Here is an 18577-nt window from a genome sequence, read left to right as displayed (position 1 = left end):
CTACTCATAGGACAGCAGAAAACAGGAGGAGTCCTTCGTGGAGGAACAAATCAGTATGGCCAGGTAATTCTGAAAGCAAATGCTTCCTCCAAGGGAGCAGCAGGCACTGCACTCCTGTCCCAGCAGCGAGGGGACAGCCCCAGCCCACGAGAAGGCAAAGAGACATCTCTGCCCATAGAGCTGTCAACACCCAGGGGACATGTCCATGGGGAAGCGTGCTGGCAGGACACACGGACAGCAGGAAAGGAGACCAACAGTGACAGACTCCACCTCAGGCGCAGCTGAGGGAGCTGGGAAGGGGCTCAGCCTGGAGCAAAGGAGGCTCAGGGGGGACCTTGTGGCTCTGCACAGCTCCTGCCAGGAGGGGACAGCCGGGGGGGTCGGGCTGTGCTCCAGGGAACAGGGACAGGAGCAGAGGGAACGGCCTCAGGCTGGGCCAGGGCAGGCTCAGGGTGGACATTGGGAATTTCATCGCTTAAAGATGGTCCTGGCCTAGAGTGCTCATGGCAGCGGTGGAGCCCCCATCCCTGGAAGTGTTCAGCAAAGGTGTGGATGAGGCACTTGGGGACACGATGAGGAGGCGTTAGCTCATAGGCTGGACTAGGTGATAGTAAAGGTTCTTCGCACCCCAGTTCACTCCGCGACCCCACGGCCGCTCCCGCTCCCCGAGGGGCGCTGAGGGGGCCGGGGCGGGGCCGAGGGCGGGGCCGAGGGCGGGGCTATCCCGGCGCCGGCCACGCCCCGGCCTCAGGCTCTAGGCCCGCCCCCTGCCCGCCCCGCGCATGCGCAGAGGCGCCGCTGGGCCTCATGCGGTTCCCAGCCGAGCCGGCGGGTATCGGCGCCGCGCGCGCTCCGCACCTTCCGCCCGCTCCCCCCGCGCGCGCGCTGTCCGCGCGCCCGGCGGCCCCAGGTGAGAGCGGCGGGCGGGACCATCGGGCAGCGCTGGGGGGGGGGGCGGGCGGCGGAGCGGGACCACGCGGACCCCGCGGGCCTGGCGGGGCCACGCGGGCGGCGCGCGCCGGAGGCGGGAATTTGTGGCGGGAGGAGCGGGCAGGGCAGCGGCCCTCAGCGGCGGGCGGGGAGTGGCCCGGGGCTCGCTGTCAGGAATGCCAGCGCCCGGGACGCGTCCCCCTCGCAGAGCCCGCGCTGAGGCGGTGCCGGTGTGTGTCGCGTCCAGGCGCGGGGCAGATGAAGTACATCCTGGTCACGGGCGGGGTGATCTCGGGCATCGGCAAGGGCATCATCGCCAGCAGCATCGGCACCATCCTCAAGTCCTGCGGGCTGCATGTCACCTCCATCAAGATCGACCCCTACATCAACATCGACGCCGGCACCTTCTCTCCGTACGAGCACGGTGGGTGCCCCGCGGGCTCGGTGCCGCGGTCTGCCGGGTGCGCCGGGGCCGTCTTGGCTTGCCCTGAATCATCTCCTTTGTGCGAGCCTTTGTGCCTGCTCCTGAGCCTGCCAGCACTGCGGGCCGGCCGCTGGGGCTGCTGTGCTGTGCCGTGCCCTCAGCACAGGTGTGCTCTGCCTGTTCGTGCTGCTGCCTTAAGGGGTTCGGCCCCAGCGCGCTGGTCCTCTCGGGTATAAAGGCTTTTAGTCCCGTTCCACATTCCTAAACTTGCTGTGGCAGTCAGGGAAGGAGTTTGCTTGTGGTGAATTGTTCCACGTGCCCGACACGTGCGGCCGTGCCTGTTCTGTGCCTGCAGGAGAGGTGTTCGTGCTGGATGATGGAGGGGAGGTGGACCTGGACCTCGGGAACTACGAGCGCTTCCTCGATATCCGGCTCACCAAAGACAACAACCTGACCACGGGGAAGATCTACCAGTATGTCATTAACAAGGAGAGGAAGGGAGATTATCTTGGCAAAACGGTCCAAGGTGATGTAAAACTTCTCTCCTGGATATTGGGAATTTCTTCACTGAAAGATTGTCCTGGCCTAGGCTGCTAGAAGTGCGTTCTGTGTTTCAGTCCTGGCTGGATGCTTTTGCCTTTCATCTTTGCTTGAGCCTCTGCACCATCCTGCTTGTGTTTGGACTGTGCTGGACTTAGATCCAGCTGTCTAATGTACCCAGAGATAAATGTGAACAGACTTCAGACCAATACACTTTGGGGTTGTTTGTTAGCTGGTTGAAATGGTAAATGCTTTTGTTAACTCAAGTCATTAGAAAACCCAAAAGATTTGTGAGTATCAGATCAATCCCCTCCCTTTTTAACCACTCTCCACAGCTGGTTGACATTAGAACTTTTACAAACAGTTCAAAACAGAATAACTTTCTCTGCTTACAGCAAAGAACAGTTTGTGCTTGAATCTTTCAGCTTAAAGGAAATGTTGCTTACATGTGTTTAAATTAAGGGAGGGTTCAATTTCCTGCCAAGGCCCTTGAAACTCACAGCCAAGAATAATCACTTCAAAAATGCACAGTTCTTTAAAGACAAAATTCCTGCTCAAGCCCTATGGGAAGCTCTGGCTAGTGATTGTCAGTAATTTTCTCTCTAATGAGTTAAGAGAGAGAAACGTGTGAGGGCTTTAACCCTTGCCTGGGTTTCTTTTCCAGTTGTTCCCCACATCACAGATGCCATACAGGAATGGGTAATGAGGCAGGCACGGATTCCTGTGGATGAAGATGGCATTGAACCCCAAGTTTGTGTGATTGAGGTTTGTAACTTTTACAAAGTAGGTAGTTTTGTTTCTTGTATGCAGTAAGCTGATCTATATGCATATTTTGCATTTTTCTTTACAGAAATGTTCATTTTTGCGTGTTACTGAATGGGTTAAAAGTTCCCCTTGTTAATTTCACTTGCTCTAATCTTTTGAATTTGCAGCCTGCAGCTGCCTCATGAGGGGCAGCCCCACAGGACCCCAGGAACAGCTGGAGCTGTGTCAGGGGAGATTTGGGCTGGAGATCAGGGCAAGGTTCTTCCCCCAGAGGGTGCTGGCACTGCCCAGGCTCCCCAGGGAATGGGCACGGCCCCGAGGCTGCCAGAGCTGCAGGGATGCCCAGGGTGGGGTTGTTGTGGGGTCTGTGCAGGGTTTAGGGCTGCACTCAGTGGGTCCCTTCCAGCTCAGGATATTCCATGAATTAACCTACAGAATGAATTTTTTTGCTCTTGTAAGTCAGTATTCCGGTCTGAGTTAATTGTGCTGTGCCTCTTCTTCCCTGGTGGATGGAGGGAGGGGAGGTAAATCCCCCTCTGGATGCAGTTGTCTTTCCTCCTCCGAGTGACCGGTTCAAGCACAGACACGCAGCAGGGAATGGCACAAGTTAGTGGTGGCAGTTCTCAGGGTGTTCATGGAACATTCTGCTGCCAGAAGGAGACAGAGCAGGGTGAAGGCTCTGACACTGCTGAGCTGGCTGCTGGGATGTGCTAACACAGGAGAGGGAGCTTGTCACGGAGCCCAGGTCAGGGTGACTTGGACTCTGCCTGCAGCTTGGGTGCCAGTTTCTGTGCCAGGGTCACAAGCCCAGATCTCAAGTACCAAGCAGGCAGTGTCTGGCAGGGCCTGGGGGGCTCCAGGTATAGTCTTGCATCTGTTCCTGCAGTGTCCACTCTATATAGTTCCTAAAACTTAACAGAAATTTTGCTTCTCAGTGCCACCTAATGTTCATAAATCATAATTTTCACTTGGAATTCTTTTCTCTGAAGAGAAAATAGAGGTCAAGCCGATGTCTCTGCAGAGGTGCTGCCCATAGGGGAAGCTGTTTTTCTTGGGGCTTTTTGATACGTGAGGAAATGATGACGGTAGAATAGCACCTGGAGTAGATTGTTATGTGTATTTTCATGTCTGTAGTGTACGGTTTTGGCAGTGTCTAACTCGCAGTGTCTGTGTGTTGCCAGCTCGGGGGCACCGTGGGTGACATCGAGAGCATGCCTTTCATCGAGGCCTTCCGCCAGTTCCAGTTCAAAGCCAAAAGAGAGAATTTCTGTAACATTCATGTCAGCCTGGTTCCCCAGGTAAGGACACGAAACTTGTAGGTGGCCAGAGGCTTCCTCGGTGCAAAATTTTGGTGTTTCTGAAATGCTGTCTCTCTAAGTGCTGCTACTTTTGTATTTCTATGTATATATGAACTTCTGGCAGAAATGCAGAGAATATATGCTTATGTATTTAAAAAGTCTTACAGGAATCCAACAGGAACTTTTCAAAGGGTGTAAACATGTGATAAAGGCTTGGGAGTTGCAGAAATGCAGCATGAGCATTCCTTGTGTCAGACTGAACTGGATTTGACAGAGCCAATTGATAATTACAGAGTGCAGATCAGTCTTTGTTCTCTTCTCCCCCTTTCCCCTTCTGTCCAGGCCAGGTGATTTACAGAGGAAAATCAGAAATACAGAACACTAGGTGTTTGGAGGGAGCAGTGGATAAACCTTAGGCTCTCTGTCCCTCTCCTTCCTGCACTCCAGTGGGCAGATTGGAACTTGGCTTCCTGCTGTTGCTTTCAGCCCGGGGTTAAAATGGGCTATGTGAGAGGTTCATGTGAATTGTCCAAGAACTGAGTCAAAGTTTTTATGAGATGTCTGAGAGTCCTGATTAACCTGCTGAGTCATTGCTGCTTATCACAATCTGATGCACCCACTGCTCTTCTCTGACCAGCCAAGCTCGACGGGGGAGCAGAAGACCAAACCCACCCAGAACAGTGTTCGTGAGCTCAGGGGTCTTGGGCTCTCTCCAGATCTGGTAAGGTTTGTGTAGCATGGCTTTGAATGTAAAAATCTGGCATGTTGCAGCAGCAGTCTTGTCTAAGTAATGCTTTATTTGAGAGCTCTTGTATAGTGGTGATAAATAAGGAAAAGAAGTGGAATTGTGGGGTTTTTTCTCAAATCGCAGAGGCTGCACAAAGACAGCTCTTTTTAGAGGCTTGTTTTATGAATGCCTGAGTGTTTCTGTTTGCGTCACTACCCTGATGTTGCTGCTGTGTTAGATTGTTTGCAGGTGCTCCACTCCACTGGATACCTCAGTAAAAGAAAAGATTTCCATGTTCTGTCATGTTGAACCAGAACAGGTGAGGATTGCTGTCTGTGCTTCCTTGCAATAAATACTGGAGCTCTTTGTCAGATGCTGAGGGGAGTTTATTCTAGTGCAGCAGTTCTAGCTCTGTGTTTTGGTAGCTGCATAATTCATTTGCTGTTTTGTCTTACCTCCCTTCCTGACACATTGCTAAACCAATTCTTTTTGTGCCAGCACCCAGGTTTTCTTGTGAGGTGATTGGTGTAAGCTTAGAGAATTCTATGGAATCCAAGGTGATTCCTGAATCACTGTTTTGACCTTAATTATATTTCCACATTCCTCCTGTGAACATAGAAGAATGAGATTTTCCAGTATTTAGAGGTGAAAAAATTACCTAAAATTAATTTTAAAGGATATATGACTGTACTTGTGCTCTTTTCACAATATTATTCTTCTGCCCAAGAATTCTTGAGGAGAGATTTCACAGAGAGGTTGAAATGGTGTTTGGGAGAAGCAGTGCTTCCCTTGAAGGTTGTGATATGCACAGATTCCATGTTTGCACAATTTTTTCTATACTGAGACTTGTAACACATTCTAAGGTGGACCTTGGAAAATAGTCAAAAGTATGTAGGCTGAGTTTTAGCACTTTCCAATCCAGCTAGAGCTCAAAAAATGTTGTCTTTTTGTGAAAGACTGAGTATAACTTCACAGTCCCAGGTTCTGTCAAGTAGTTTTTATTAATCTGCTCTATAGCAAGACCACACTTGAGTCCTGCAGTTTCAAGCACTGCACTGCTGGCAATAATGTTGATGTGTCATCAGTAAAATATCTACCTCTGCTTGGCCAGGAATTCAAAATAAGTTGGCTCTTGTCCCTTTCCAGGAAGTTTAATGCAGTTCTATGTAGTTGTTGCTCTGACTGCTGTTGCACTTGGCTTGGGAAGTCAGCAGCATTGAGGGTAAAAGAGGAAAATGTGCAGCCAAGGAGGTTTGACTGGTGCAGAACTGAGCTCTGCTTTCATTTGAGTCGGTAGAAATGAGGATTTAAAAAAGTTTTGCCAGTGTGTCTTGGATCCTTAAAGCACACGTTCATTATTAATGGACAGGTGGCAGTTGTCCTGAGCTATCTTTTCCCATTTCAGTGAACTAGAACCACTGATGTAGATTTTCCTCATTGACCTAAGAATTCTTTGCTCATGATTGTGTAATCCCAAATTTGATGAGGGGCACCCTGTAAAGTGCATTGCTGTATTGGGGTCACAGATTTCCCTGGGTTTCATTCACACTGGTTAGGAAGGACAGAGGTGGGAAGGGAAAAGCTGTGCCTGGGGCAGTTTGTAGCTTCACTTGGGATTCTGTGTCACAGGAGTCTCTCTGGAGTGTTCTTTGAACTTTGCTGAGTGCTGCTCAGCTGGGCAGCTGACTCCTGCTGCTGGTTACTGTGTTATAGCCCTTCCCAAGGGGCTCCGGGGAGCAGTAACGCCTTGGAAGTGCTGAAGAATGGCTTTTTCAAGCATAAGGAAACCAGTATAAAGCTATTGCTGGGTTATTCAACATGTTATTGCCTGAAAGCTTAGGTGGTCATAGGGTTTTCTGCTAGAAACAGGAACACTGAATATCTGAGTAAAAATGATTGTACAGGCACTGGCTGGCTGTTTTAATGATACCCTGATTTTGTGAACAGGTCATTTGTGTTCATGATGTCTCCTCTATCTACCGGGTTCCTCTGCTGTTGGAGGAGCAGGGAGTTGTGGACTACTTCAGGCACAGGCTGGACCTTCCCATTGAGAGGCAGCCCAGGAGGATGCTCCTGAAGTGGAAGGAGATGGCTGACAGGTGAGCGGCACTGCTGGGCACACTGCAGCACACTTGAGGATTGGTTTGTGTTCTTGGTTGTTGTTTGAGATGATGAGTGTTCTTTCCTATTCCTCAACTGTTCTTACATGCTCACATGGGTTTTTTTCTTTTGCTCAGAGCCCCATCCAAACTTCGACTGTTTCCAGGGTGGGGAGTCCACAGCTGCTGTAGACAACCTGTGCCAGTGCCTCACCACTCTCCTTGCATAAAATTTCATCCTTATATCTAGCCTAAATCTCTCTTATAGATCAAAACCATCACCACTTGTCCAGGCACAACAGACCCTCCTAAAAAGTCTGTCCCCATGTTTCTCATAAATCCTCTTACTGGAAGGCTGCCATAAAGTCTCCCTGGGGCTTTTTCTTCTTCAGGCTGAATCACCCCAATTCCCTCAGCCTTTCTCCATAAAATCCTGAGAGATAAACTTAGTGAGATCCTTATCTTATGTTGGAAATGTACTGTCTGAGTCAAACCAGCTTGAAGTTATTAAAAGCTGGACAGCTCTGCCCTCCCTTTTTATTAAAAAGCCTCTCAGTAACATTACAAAGTGTTGAAATCCTATTGTGTCTATATGGAGATGTCAGGAGTGTCAAAGAATGTCTTTGAGAGTGCTTTCAGGCAAGTGAGACAAATGTTTATTACCTGTTCTGAGACTCCTTGGGCATGGGTTTTTTCTTGTGAGGAATGGACTCAGTGTTCATGGGGAAATAGTGAAGAGAGTCTTTTCAGAAAGGTCTTGAATGCCAGCTGAAGCCTTAAATATGTTTGTCCTTATAAGAAATTATTTTCAAGATCTAGATGCTTTCCTTGATTTCTGTACTTGACATAAGCCCTGTCAATAACATTTCCTTTTGATGGGGAGTGCCCTTGGTCACCAGCTGGGCTGAAGGTATTCAGCAGTTCTGAGAGAAACTTTAAACAAACTCTTGGCTGTCGCCAGGAATGCTGTGTGAGTCCTGTGCTGCCAGGTGCTGGGGGTTGAACGTGGAGGCAGCACAGCCTTAGCACTGCAGAAATGCTGCCTGTGTTTGTAGCTGCTGCTATGAGCTCAGCAGCAGAGTGGGAAGATGCTGTGCAGTACAAACACACACCAAGCTGTGCTTTGATCCTCTCCTAGGAGTTCACTGCAGCCTTTGAATCTAATGCAGCTTGCTGAAAAGGCAGTTTGGATCTGCTCAGAATGGCTTTTCATCATCAGGAGAGATGAGTTAATTTGGATGTGGCTTTCTGCAACTGTTTTCCTCACTCGTTGTTCTGGTTTTGATCTCTCTTTGATGTTTCTAAATCATAATTATTGTAAAAGGTCACTCTTGCAAAGACGTCAGCTCTGTTGGACACACTTAGGAGAGCACAGCTGTTTGTTCCTTGGAAAGCTGAACAGAATGGAAGATTCCATCCCTCTGCTGTTTCTGCTGCAATAACCTGTGTGCTCTGGTGTTCTGTAGGTATGACCGCCTGCTTGAAACGTGTTCCATTGCACTGGTGGGCAAATACACCAAATTTTCTGACTCCTATGCATCTGTCATCAAAGCCCTGGAGCACTCTGCCCTGGCCATCAACCACAAACTTGACATTAAGGTAGGGGTGGGTCTGTGTGTGGGGAAAAAACTCCAGCCATCCTGCTTCCAGCTACGGTGCTGCCCATCCTAATTCAGATTTCACAAACCCAGAGACAGAATGGGAGAAATGATTCAGCCAATGAACATCCAAATTATCCTTGCATCAGAACAGCTGTTTTGATTATAACAGCATGAAAAGAGCTGTTATCAGGCCTAAACCAGCTTCAGAGCAAACCAGCCTGTGCTCCTGAGAGCTGGAAACTCCTCAGTGCTGTGTGCTGAGCTCTGACAGTGGTGGATGGATTGGAGGGGGCACTCTCTACTTTCATTTCTCTGACACTTGTTGCAAGTGATTCTTTTTGTTGTTTCATCTTTTTTGTTGCTGTTAACCTTGTGGTACTCAGGTTTTATGATGCTCCTGCCTCAGGCTTTACTGAGGTTTTCATGCTGGTTTGGATGCACAGATGCTTTCGGGGGTCTTGGCCATAGCTGGATGCTCTGAAGAGGTGAAATTGTACCCGTTGCTAGAGATTTAATTTTCATTTCAGTAGACTTCTAAATGCCCAGCAGTTCCATGATGTCAGTGAGGCATGGAAATAGGGGATTGCTTTTTAACAGTACTGATCTAGGTCAGGGTTTCTTTCCAAAATCAGCAGAGGTGAAAAGAAGCAAACCAAGAGTGGTGAAGTGCAAACCCTGCACGTGCATCTGTGGCTGTTCCCTGGCACAGCTGATCCGAGTGGCTCAGAAGTGAAGTGAGCTCTGTGCAGGGAGATCTTGTGCTGAAGAATGGAGTAGCTGCAGTTAGATAAAGAACTGATTGGTAGTTTTGCAACTTCCAAGAAACAAACAAAAAAAAAGAAGGACAAAATGGTTCTTTTAAAGGGTTACCAGCCTGCCAGAACGTCCAGAAGTTCAGAGGTACTGGAATGCTGGAGATGAGAAAATGGAAAGATTGCAGGGTTTTTTTCCATTGTCGTAACACCCTTTAATTACAGCAGCCTGTGTTTCACCATAGCCTGTTTCTTCTGCAGTGCCTCTTCAAGGAGGTGTTTATTTGATGAGGAAGGGATATTTTTTTCCTCTCTGTGTAGTGGTTTGTGTCTGCACAGCCCCACACCTTGCTGTGCTGCATTCACACCTCATGTTTAACATTACAGGCTGGGCTCAGGGACCTGGTGTAAGTCCCAGCAGGGCTGCAGAGAGGGGAGGACTCAGAAATCCTGGCTTCTCTTTGTGCACCAAGAGCAGGGTGGTGAGGAAAGGAGTTTTGTTGACTAACAGATGGGAAATCAGCCCAGAAAAAAACTAAAGTCTCCATTAGGAAACAAATCCAGAGCTGTCCAGGAGGAATGATGCTGTGTTGATTCAATGAGAATTCAGGAGGTCCTGTACACTCTGGTGGCAATATCTCATCATCCTGGTTTTGGGTTTCTTCCCAGTACATCGACTCTGCTGACTTGGAGCCAGACACTCTGCAGGAGGAGCCCGTCAGGTACCACGAGGCCTGGCAGAAGCTCTGTGGTGCTGAGTAAGTTCTGCTGTGGCCCTTTTCTTGGAGAATGATAAACCTGTTCTCAGCACTCTCTGACAAAGCCCCAGACACCTCTCAGGGGCATTTAGGATAAGGTGTTAAATGGAGAATTGTTAGATAAGTGAGGGAGGTGGGGAAAATGATCCTGCTGGTGAGGATATGCACACCCGCACCATCAGGTGGAAACAGTGAGAGGAAATCAGGAGAAAGGAAGGGTACTGGTGAAGGCTGTCAGAGCCAGAGTGAGAATGGAAGGTGTAAATGGGGCACCAGGTTCTTCAGAAATAAAGTGTGAGAGGGGGAAGAGCATTACTATGCAGAGGAGTGCCAGTAATTAGCACAAAAGCAAGAACAAGTGGGGCCTGTTACCCCTCAGGGCAGCAGGATTTGAGTGAGAGCAGAATAAAGAACCTCCTGCAGAGTTTGGTGTTAGGACAACCTGACACTGCAGCCAGGGGCTTCCTCAGCATGGGTGGTGTGTTTGCAAACATGTTTGGTGCAGGGTGTGTGTGTCCCACAGCATGAACCATTTCAGCACGGTAACCTGTGAGATCTTTGGGATCTCTCTTTGGGAGGGTAAAATTGGCATTTATGAAATATTTCCCCTTCTTTATGTGACAGCTCATGTGAAGTCATGTGGAAACTGCTGCAGCCAGGCCTTGCCACGTGGCTACTTCAGAGCCCTTTTCAGGGGAGATGTCTTGCAAGGCCAAGATTTTATGGGAGGGAGGTGATTTGTGGGTGTGTGGCTTGGGGCAGCCATGCTGAATGGAATCTTTTCCTCCTCATGCAGTGGAGTTCTGGTTCCTGGTGGATTTGGTGTTCGAGGGACAGAAGGCAAAATTCAAGCTATTTCCTGGGCAAGAAAACAGAAAAAACCCTTTTTAGGTGAGAATCATGTTTCATCCGTAAGAAGAAATAAAGGAAGGTGAAAGTACAGCCGTACTGGTCTGCAGCAGGAGCTCCCCTGATTTCACTGGTGTCTGGGATGAGCAGTTTGGCAGGCAGCTGTCTGAGCAAGGCAGTGATCTGTGCTCAGCTGAGCTGGGAGTGCAGCCTCACCCCTGGTTAGCTCTGAAGTGGTCAGAGTTGGCTGGGGTGTGCTGACAAGGAGGTGTGATGAGGGGATAGCAGTCTGGGGGTGTTTCAGATCAGGCTGTGGTGATCTTGGCACCCAGAAATACAAGACTGCATTTCAGTGAAGTGTCTGTGGTGGGACTGAACTGGAGTACGAGCAGGGGGGATGGGGAAGGGGGGGAAGTAAAGCTTGTCAGGACTACAGACTCCTAAATCCCAGTCAGAGATCTGCCTCTGGATACTCTGTGAGGGTGTGTGTGCTTTGCAGCATGGGCTCAGAGATCCTTGTCCTGACCTGATCCATGTCCTGCCTGTCCTTCCACAGGAGTCTGTCTGGGAATGCAGTTGGCAGTGGTGGAGTTTGCTCGCAGTGTCCTTGGCTGGCAAGGTAATGGCACAAAACCCTTCCTGCCTTTGGTCATTTCTTGGCTTGCTTGAGTAATAGCTGGGATTTTTTTAGATATCTGTGATTTTAAGCTTTTCATAGGTAATTTTAATTTTTTACCTAAACCTGCAAAAATCCCTATCTCATTTGCTAATTCAGAATAAAAAGAGGCATGTCTTTACCCTATTAAAATAAAAATCAATGGAGTAAGTCATGCTGATAATGACAGATAGCTTCCTATTGCTCAGCATGAGGTTCTTAGCTCCTGAATGAAACACCTTGGTGCCCTACAGGTGCCAAATTCCCACTGCAGCCAGTGGGAATGAAGCCCATAAAGAATTCAGCCAGCCAGCAGCTGCAGCTCCTTCAGTGAGTGGAGTTACCTTCTGAGCCCCTCTGCTTGGATTGGGCAGGTCCCTGCTAACACAGCTCCCTTCAGAGAGTGCTAAATTGAGTTCTCAGCCTGACTCTTTGATTCTCTCTGGTAATGATGTGAGGAAAAAAGGAGTTCCTCAGACCATTCTGCTCCTTTCCCCCTCCCTGCCTTTATTTCTGTATTTGAAGCTGTTTCTCCTGAATGAGGGTGGGTTATCCTCTGACTGCAGCTTTTGAAATTGATACTGAACAGTGCTGAGAGCCCTGTTCCTGCTGCCTGGGGTGTTCTGTGCCTGCGGGGGCTCAGCAGAGCTGGGGATGAGGAGCAGCTGTTCCTGGGGCAGGTTCTGGAGGGGATGCCATGGTGTGAGCCATCCCTGTTCCTGACTGCTGAATGTTACGTTGCAGATGCGAACTCAACAGAGTTTGACCCCAAAACTTCTCATCCAGTGGTGAGTTTATGGTGACTGACTTGTGAGAGCCTTACCTGACTTTGCTGCTCATCCCTGGCATGTGCCAGGAGCAGCTGGGGCTGCCCCTGGATCCCTCAGAGCATCCAAGGCCAGGCTGGACAGGGCTCAGAGCAGCCTGGGACAGTGGGAGGTGTCCCTGCCATGGCAGGGGTGGCACTGGATGGGCTTTAAGGTCCCTTCCAGTTTGAACTGTTGTGTGATAGCTCCAGACAGAGCTGAATTCCTGGAAGGCTCTGTGTTTCTGGTCCAGAGCCCACCACAATGACTGGCTTCTGCTGTAATTGAAAATGCTGCTCAAAGTGAGGAAGTTATCAAAAACCAGCTTGTGGTGTTATTTATTAAAGAGTGAGCAAGTCTGATTTGATTTTTTCCCCCATAAATTTACTTGTTTGTTTAACATGCAGTCCAGTGAACAGCACAGCATGGGTGTGTGCAGTCTGTGTAAACTCTGAGGCCATTTCCTCTGTGAAAGGTCCCTGAATATCCACAAACCTCCCATAGGTACTGAGCAGCCTGTACTGAACAACTCAGCCAGCTAACCTGGTTCTCTTGGTCTGCCTTGTCAAGACAGTGCTCCTTGAGCTGGTTTCCTTGCTTTTCTGCATGAATGTTGGTGGGATTTTTTTTTCCTTTTTGTGTGTCAGAGTCTGCCTGTTATTATCCCTCCCTGATTCTCACCTCCCTCTGAATTCTTTCCACAGGTCATAGACATGCCAGAACATAATCCTGGGCAAATGGGTGGGACAATGAGGCTCGGCAAGAGGAGGACACTCTTCCAAACCAAGAATTCAATCATGAGTAAGGCCCTTCTTGCCTCTTCTGGAAATGCTTCCTGGGAATGGCTCGGGGAAGTGAGGCCTGTGGATGTTGAAGCATCCCTGAATGGCAGGCGTTCACAGACTGTTCTGGTGGGCAGGGGGGATCAGGGAAGTTAATTCCCTCCAAAAGTGGCAGATCCTGAAGGATGCTGTGGATCAAGTGAATGTGTTAAAAGCTGTGATCACTGCTCTAAGGAATATCTTCCTTCTGCTGCAGGGAAGCTCTATGGAGATCATGATTTCTTGGAAGAGAGACACAGACACAGATTTGAGGTAAAAATGCTCGTGTAGGTATTGAGCTTTCCTGTGTAATCCAGACACAAGAGATCATGGCGTGTCTTGCTTCTGATTTTCTAGGTCAATCCAGAACTGAAAAAGTGTTTTGAAGAGCAAGGTCTGAAGTTTGTGGGGCAGGATGAGGAGGGAGAGCGGATGGAAGTGGTTGAGCTGGAAGGTGAGTCCTTAAGCAGTTGGTTTGTGGGTGTGGGATGGACAAGGGAAAGTGTTTGGAGGGTGATGGAGCAGCTTTTTGTGTGGGACCCGTTCAGACTCTCTCGATTCCATCCATAAAATGATGGTAAAAATAAAATCCCACGTTGCTCTCCATTTATGGACAAAAAGGGAAATGAGACTTCCCCATCATCAGGTCTTCAACATAAGCAGGATTTCACCTGCAGCTCAGCCACAAGCTTGAGAGACTTGACATGAATGTTTTGTTTGTTCCAGAGCATCCTTTCTTCGTTGGTGTTCAGTATCACCCCGAGTTCCTCTCCAGGCCCATCAAGCCTTCACCCCCATACTTCGGGCTCCTCCTGGCATCTGCAGGGAGACTCACCCACTACCTGCAGAAGGGCTGCAGGCTCTCCCCCAGGTGGGTTTCAGACAGACCCCAGTCAGAGCTGTCACAGGACAGTGCTGCTTCCTGCAGGATAACCCAGAGCAGCCTCTTGGCACAGAGCTCCTGGGGATAACTTGGTATTGCACCCCCCTTCTTTCCACTCTTCTTTGGAAAGCTCCCATCTGGTGTGTTGAGGCTGATTGTGGGGCCACAGAGCTGTCCTGCAGAGAGGCCCTGGCTTCAGGGAGAGGAGATCTGCAGCCTTGTGCTGTCAGGCTCTTTGGGGGAACTGGGGTTGGGCCTGCTCTTTACATGACTCGAGACCTCATGGCCTTTCCCCTTCCTTCTCAGACAAGTCCCATGTCCAGGCTGGTCCATGAGAAACTTGTTGTTGGTTTAAAGAACAGGCCCTGGTGGTTGCAGCCTCTTATTTTTTTTTCTGCTGACTTCAGCTTCCTTTGTTTCAGTTTGCAAAGCAAGTGGTGTTTTGGGTGGATTTAACGGTGCAGTTCCTTGGTGCTGCTGTTCCCCAGTGCCTGCAATTCCCTTTGGCCCCCGGGACTGTGCAACAAGTAACAACCCTTTGGTACTGACCTGTTCTCCTCCTCACACTGAGGGGTTGCTGAGTGCTGACAGGCACTAAACAAAAGCCAGGCCAAGTGCAGAGGAGAAGTAGCAGTGCCTGTATCAAAGGCAAATGCAATGCCACAAGGAGAGTGGTGGCTTTGTGGGCTGAGCTGCAGAGCAGCTGCACCACGGGATTCCTGTTGGTGTCAGCATCAGTGGTCGGGTGTGGTCCAGAGGAGTTCCATGTGTGAGGCACTCTCATTTCAGTGCCTCCAAGGCTGGAGGGATATTTTAACTCTCTGCTTTTGCACATTTGAGTTTGAAATGGCTCCTTGCAGCAGAAGAGCTGAAGTTTTCCCTGTGCTGCAGCATCCCATGTTAATTATCTGTCCTTAAAGCACTCGTCCTCCCTAACCCCAAATCTTTTACTCCTGCAGGGACACCTACAGTGACCGGAGTGGCAGCAGCTCTCCTGACCTAGAGATAACAGAGCTGAAGTTCCCTTCAGCAAACCACGACTGATTCCTGGTAATGTTTCATGACCTCGACCTCTTCCTTTTGAAAAAAGTTTCTTGGCCAGTCTTTGCTCCTGGCAACTGACTCCCACCTTGTTTGGTAGAAAGCTGGGGCACCATGAGATGTGCTGGTGCTCACACGTGTGTTCCAGCCGTGCTGAGGGCTGGCTGCTGCCTCTGTCTGTGTAACAGCTGGAAATGGGTGTCCCCTAGCAAAGTGACCCACAATAAAATACAAATACACAGGAATTTGGGGTTAGATTTGGGTAAAAGCACCAGTGGAGCACACACTCCTGAAAATGGGGGCAAAGCTGCACAAGGGGTTCCTGAGTTGAGGAAATTCAGTATTTTGCAGCCCCTCACCATAGTAAAAGAATATCTTGAAAGTATCCATTGTGTCCATCTCGTGGGACAGCAGATCCTGTCAGACCTCAAGCTGTCAGGGCTCAAGCTCTGCTCTGGAAGGGCTGCAGGTGTTACAGGGAAGTGAAAACTGGATGTAAACAGTCCCGGGAAGGAGAAGACACTAAAACCTGGCACTCAGGCTGCACCAGCAAAACAGGCAGACTTCACATTTGCATCCTCCCTCTGTGCAGTGGGTGATCGTGGATGTGAGACCTGCCCCTGCTCTGGCTGGTTTGTGTGGGGGTTTGGCAGGAGCTGAGCAGCAGCTGCACACCCCTGTGGCACTGCAGAGGCCCAGCCCCTGCCTCCTCCCCCTTCCAGAGCGACCTGCAGGGGCAAAGCAGGGTCAGCCCGTCTGTGACAGGAGTGCTCCCCATCCCTGGGCACAGGACTGGGACCAGATGTGATTGCTGGGTGTTGGGCTGTTCCACAACACCAGGAGCTGAAGAATTCTCCTTGTCAATTTTGATCCTAAAGTGAGCCTTGGTCTCACTGACAGTGTTCCCTGTGTTCCCTAATGTGGCAGGTCTGGTGGCTTGGAGGCTGTCCCCACATGGAGAGGGTGGCAGTGTCCCTGGGATTTGTGCCAGCCCAGCTCTCTGAGGGCTGCAGCACAGTGAAGATGCTGCTTTGGTGCTGGCTGTGGGCAGGGCAGGGGTTCAGTCCTGGCAGAGCTGTGCTCACTCCCTGTGCTCTGTGTGGAAGGAGCCCCTGTCCAGGGGAGCAGTTCAGTGCCTTTGGAGGTGCCTCAGTGCCCCTGTGGAGCTGAGACACCCCTGAGCTGGGCACAGGGCTGTGGCCAGGGCCCACGTGTCAGACTCTGCCTCCAGTGCTCTGCACTTCCAGCCTGTGGCTCTTCCCTGTCAGTAATTCCTGCTCTTTTTCTCTCTCCAGGTGTGTCCTTGCTGCAGAGAGGAGTCTCCATTAGGTTTTCCAGGTGTTCTTACAGCAGTAGCTTCAACACCCTCAGCTTTGGGCTTTCCTAACTTATGGGTTTATGATTTTCGTTCTGACATCCTGTCGCTTATTTCCTCAGCTCTTCTGCCCTTCCTTTCTTTTCTCTATAGATCTGGGTTATTTGTGGAGGAGAGTTCACAGAGGCCCCTCCAGACTTCCTTCAGTTCCTTCAGTTGCCCCAGCTTGGAGGTCAGAGCAAGCTGGGGGTGGGATTTGCTGTGTTGAGGGGGATCCCGTGGCACAGGGTGCCCTGGATGCTGAGAGTGGAGTTGCTTTCTCCAGTCTTTCTGCTCCCTCCTCGGTCTTTACTTACTGGTGAAATTATGGATGGCAAAAGATTTTGGGGGCTGGCTTAGTGTCTGAGCTGGGCTGTGCTGCAGAGGGCTCTGGGCAGCTTCGTGTAGCCTTTTTGTTTGGTTTATTTCTTTTTTATTCAGGGTATGGGGGAAGGGGATGATTTTTAGTTTTATTTTTTTTCAGTAGCATTTGCAAACCTTTGGCACTGGTGCTCTTGGTGCATTCGTTGTCACTATGAATTTGTAAGCAGGAAGATTTTCCTGCAATAGTGTTACTCTGGAACATGCTCAGCTCTGGCTGACGTGTCACTGCAGGGATGTGATTAACTGGGATCGGGTTGGGGGGCAGGAGAACAAAGCTGCCAGGGAAGCCCTGACCCAGGGGGCCCCGTGAGCCCTCCCTGTGCTCCTGGAGCTGGGAAACTCCGACCCCTTGCATCAAGGGGGAGGTGAGAACAGAGTGAACCACTGAACCACTTCCTCTGCTGCCTTGAACTGTGTTCCTGGCCTGGGACACAGCAGCTCCTGGTGCTTTTTAATGGATTTAAAGTGGAGCCTTTTTGTTGCCTTTTTGTCCTCACTGGAGTCGTGTCCTGGGCTCCTGCAGTGGGAGCCCTTCCTCCCCCAGGGCTGTTCTGCAGGAGGAGCTCACCTGCCCTCCGTGTCACCTGCCTTGGGTGCTGGGAGTGGCTGTCCAGCTGGGTGCTGCTGGGGGGGCTGAACTGCCTCGGTTCCCTGCCCTGTGTGGCCCTTGATTGAGGAGGAAGGAAGGAAGGAAGGAAGGAAAGTGTCTGCCTTGTCTGATGTTGCACACTCAGACTGCAGCAGCTCTGTGGAGTTTGGGAGAGCTGCACGGTCAGACCTGGCTGAGCCACGAAACCAAAGCCCTGTCCTGTCCCCTCCCAGTGATCTCCCCACTTGCTGTAGTCCTCAGTTGTTTTAAATATTCCCTGTAAAGCTGCTGTGAGCCTGGAGAGCTTCGAGCATTCCTCGTGTGCCAGTTCCAGCTCTTGGGCAGGATTCTCGAGGTGCAGTGCTCTGCATTCCTTGTGTGCCAGTCCCAGCTGTTGGGCAGGATTCTGGAGGTGCAGTGCTCTGCATTCCTCGTGTGCCAGTCCCAGCTGTTGGGCAGGATTCTCGAGGTGCAGTGCTCTGCATTCCTCGTGTGCCAGTCCCAGCTGTTGGGCAGGATTCTCGAGGTGCAGTGCTCTGCAATCCTCGTGTGCCAGTCCCAGCTGTTGGGCAGGATTCTCGAGGTGCAGTGCTCTGCATTCCTCGTGTGCCAGTCCCAGCTGTTGGGCAGGATTCTCGAGGTGCAGTGCTCTGCAATCCTCGTGTGCCAGTCCCAGCTGTTGGGCAGGATTCTCGAGGTGCAGTGCTCTGCAATCTTCGTGTGCCAGTCCCAGCTGTTGGGCAGGATTCTCGAGGTGCAGTGCTGTGCTGCTGCCCAGTCCTGCCCTGGCCTGGCTGTCCTGGGGCAGGGTCAGATCCTCCCTCAGCTGCAGCACAACTGGGTTTTTGTTTTGGCTGAAACCGTGCAACTATGGGTCATTAAAGCTCATTTGTAACAAACTGAGTAAGGAGCCCTGAGCCTGTTCTGTTCCTGCCTGCTTGGACGGAGACAAGGAAAGGACTGAAGCACAGAAATGCCCAGTCTAGAATGAATCCCCTCCAAGCTAGCAAAAGCTTGTGAGCTGTATTCAGAGTGGAGTTACACGTGGAGCTCCTAAGTCTGAAGTTACTGAGCTTCCTTCCAGCCCTGGAGGCACCCAAGGACCCTGGGCTGAGCCTGCAGGCTTTGCAGGGCAGACAGAGGTTTCCAGTGGCTTCAAGCTGCCCCAGGAGGGTTTGTCCCGTCCCCTCCTCCACAGCCTGGGGCGTTTCTTGCCGGACTGTGCACAGCCCAGAGCTGTGTCCCCAGGCCACGGGGTGATGTGGGGCTGTCACTGCCACCGCCGGTGTTCCCAGAGTAGC

At 50.6% G+C, this 18577-nt stretch overlaps 1 protein-coding gene across 1 annotated transcript; it reads left to right on the top strand.

The window, feature by feature from the left end:
* The first annotated feature begins 788 nt into the window (after nt 1–788).
* On the top strand, nt 789–17006 carry CTPS1 (CTP synthase 1). The gene is made up of 19 exons (XM_038160649.1): nt 789–910; nt 1178–1354; nt 1710–1880; nt 2559–2659; nt 3841–3957; nt 4595–4678; nt 4923–5003; nt 6632–6783; nt 8250–8382; nt 9806–9894; nt 10691–10785; nt 11300–11362; nt 12143–12186; nt 12909–13005; nt 13243–13298; nt 13383–13479; nt 13752–13896; nt 14868–14958; nt 16245–17006. Exons 1-18 carry the CDS (start codon nt 808–810, stop codon nt 14950–14952), a joined length of 1890 nt encoding a protein of 629 aa, XP_038016577.1. The 5' UTR covers nt 789–807; the 3' UTR covers nt 14953–14958; nt 16245–17006.
* The last annotated feature ends 1571 nt before the right edge of the window (nt 17007–18577 follow it).

This window comes from Motacilla alba, chromosome 23 (assembly GCF_015832195.1).
Source record: "Motacilla alba alba isolate MOTALB_02 chromosome 23, Motacilla_alba_V1.0_pri, whole genome shotgun sequence".
In the NCBI taxonomy this organism is placed as follows: Eukaryota; Metazoa; Chordata; class Aves; order Passeriformes; family Motacillidae; genus Motacilla; species Motacilla alba.
Note: the sequence above shows the minus strand (reverse complement) of the source record. Positions and strands in the feature narration are given on the sequence as shown.

Excerpts from the sequence above, each read along its gene's own strand:
- CTPS1 (XM_038160649.1), top strand. The coding sequence starts at position 808 with ATGCGGTTCCCAGCCGAGCCGGCGGGTATCGGCGCCGCGCGCGCTCCG. Across the intron at positions 12,187-12,908 it reads CCAAAACTTCTCATCCAGTG|GTCATAGACATGCCAGAACA; the intron begins GTGAGTTTATGG and ends TTCTTTCCACAG. Across the intron at positions 13,006-13,242 it reads AACCAAGAATTCAATCATGA|GGAAGCTCTATGGAGATCAT; the intron begins GTAAGGCCCTTC and ends CTTCTGCTGCAG.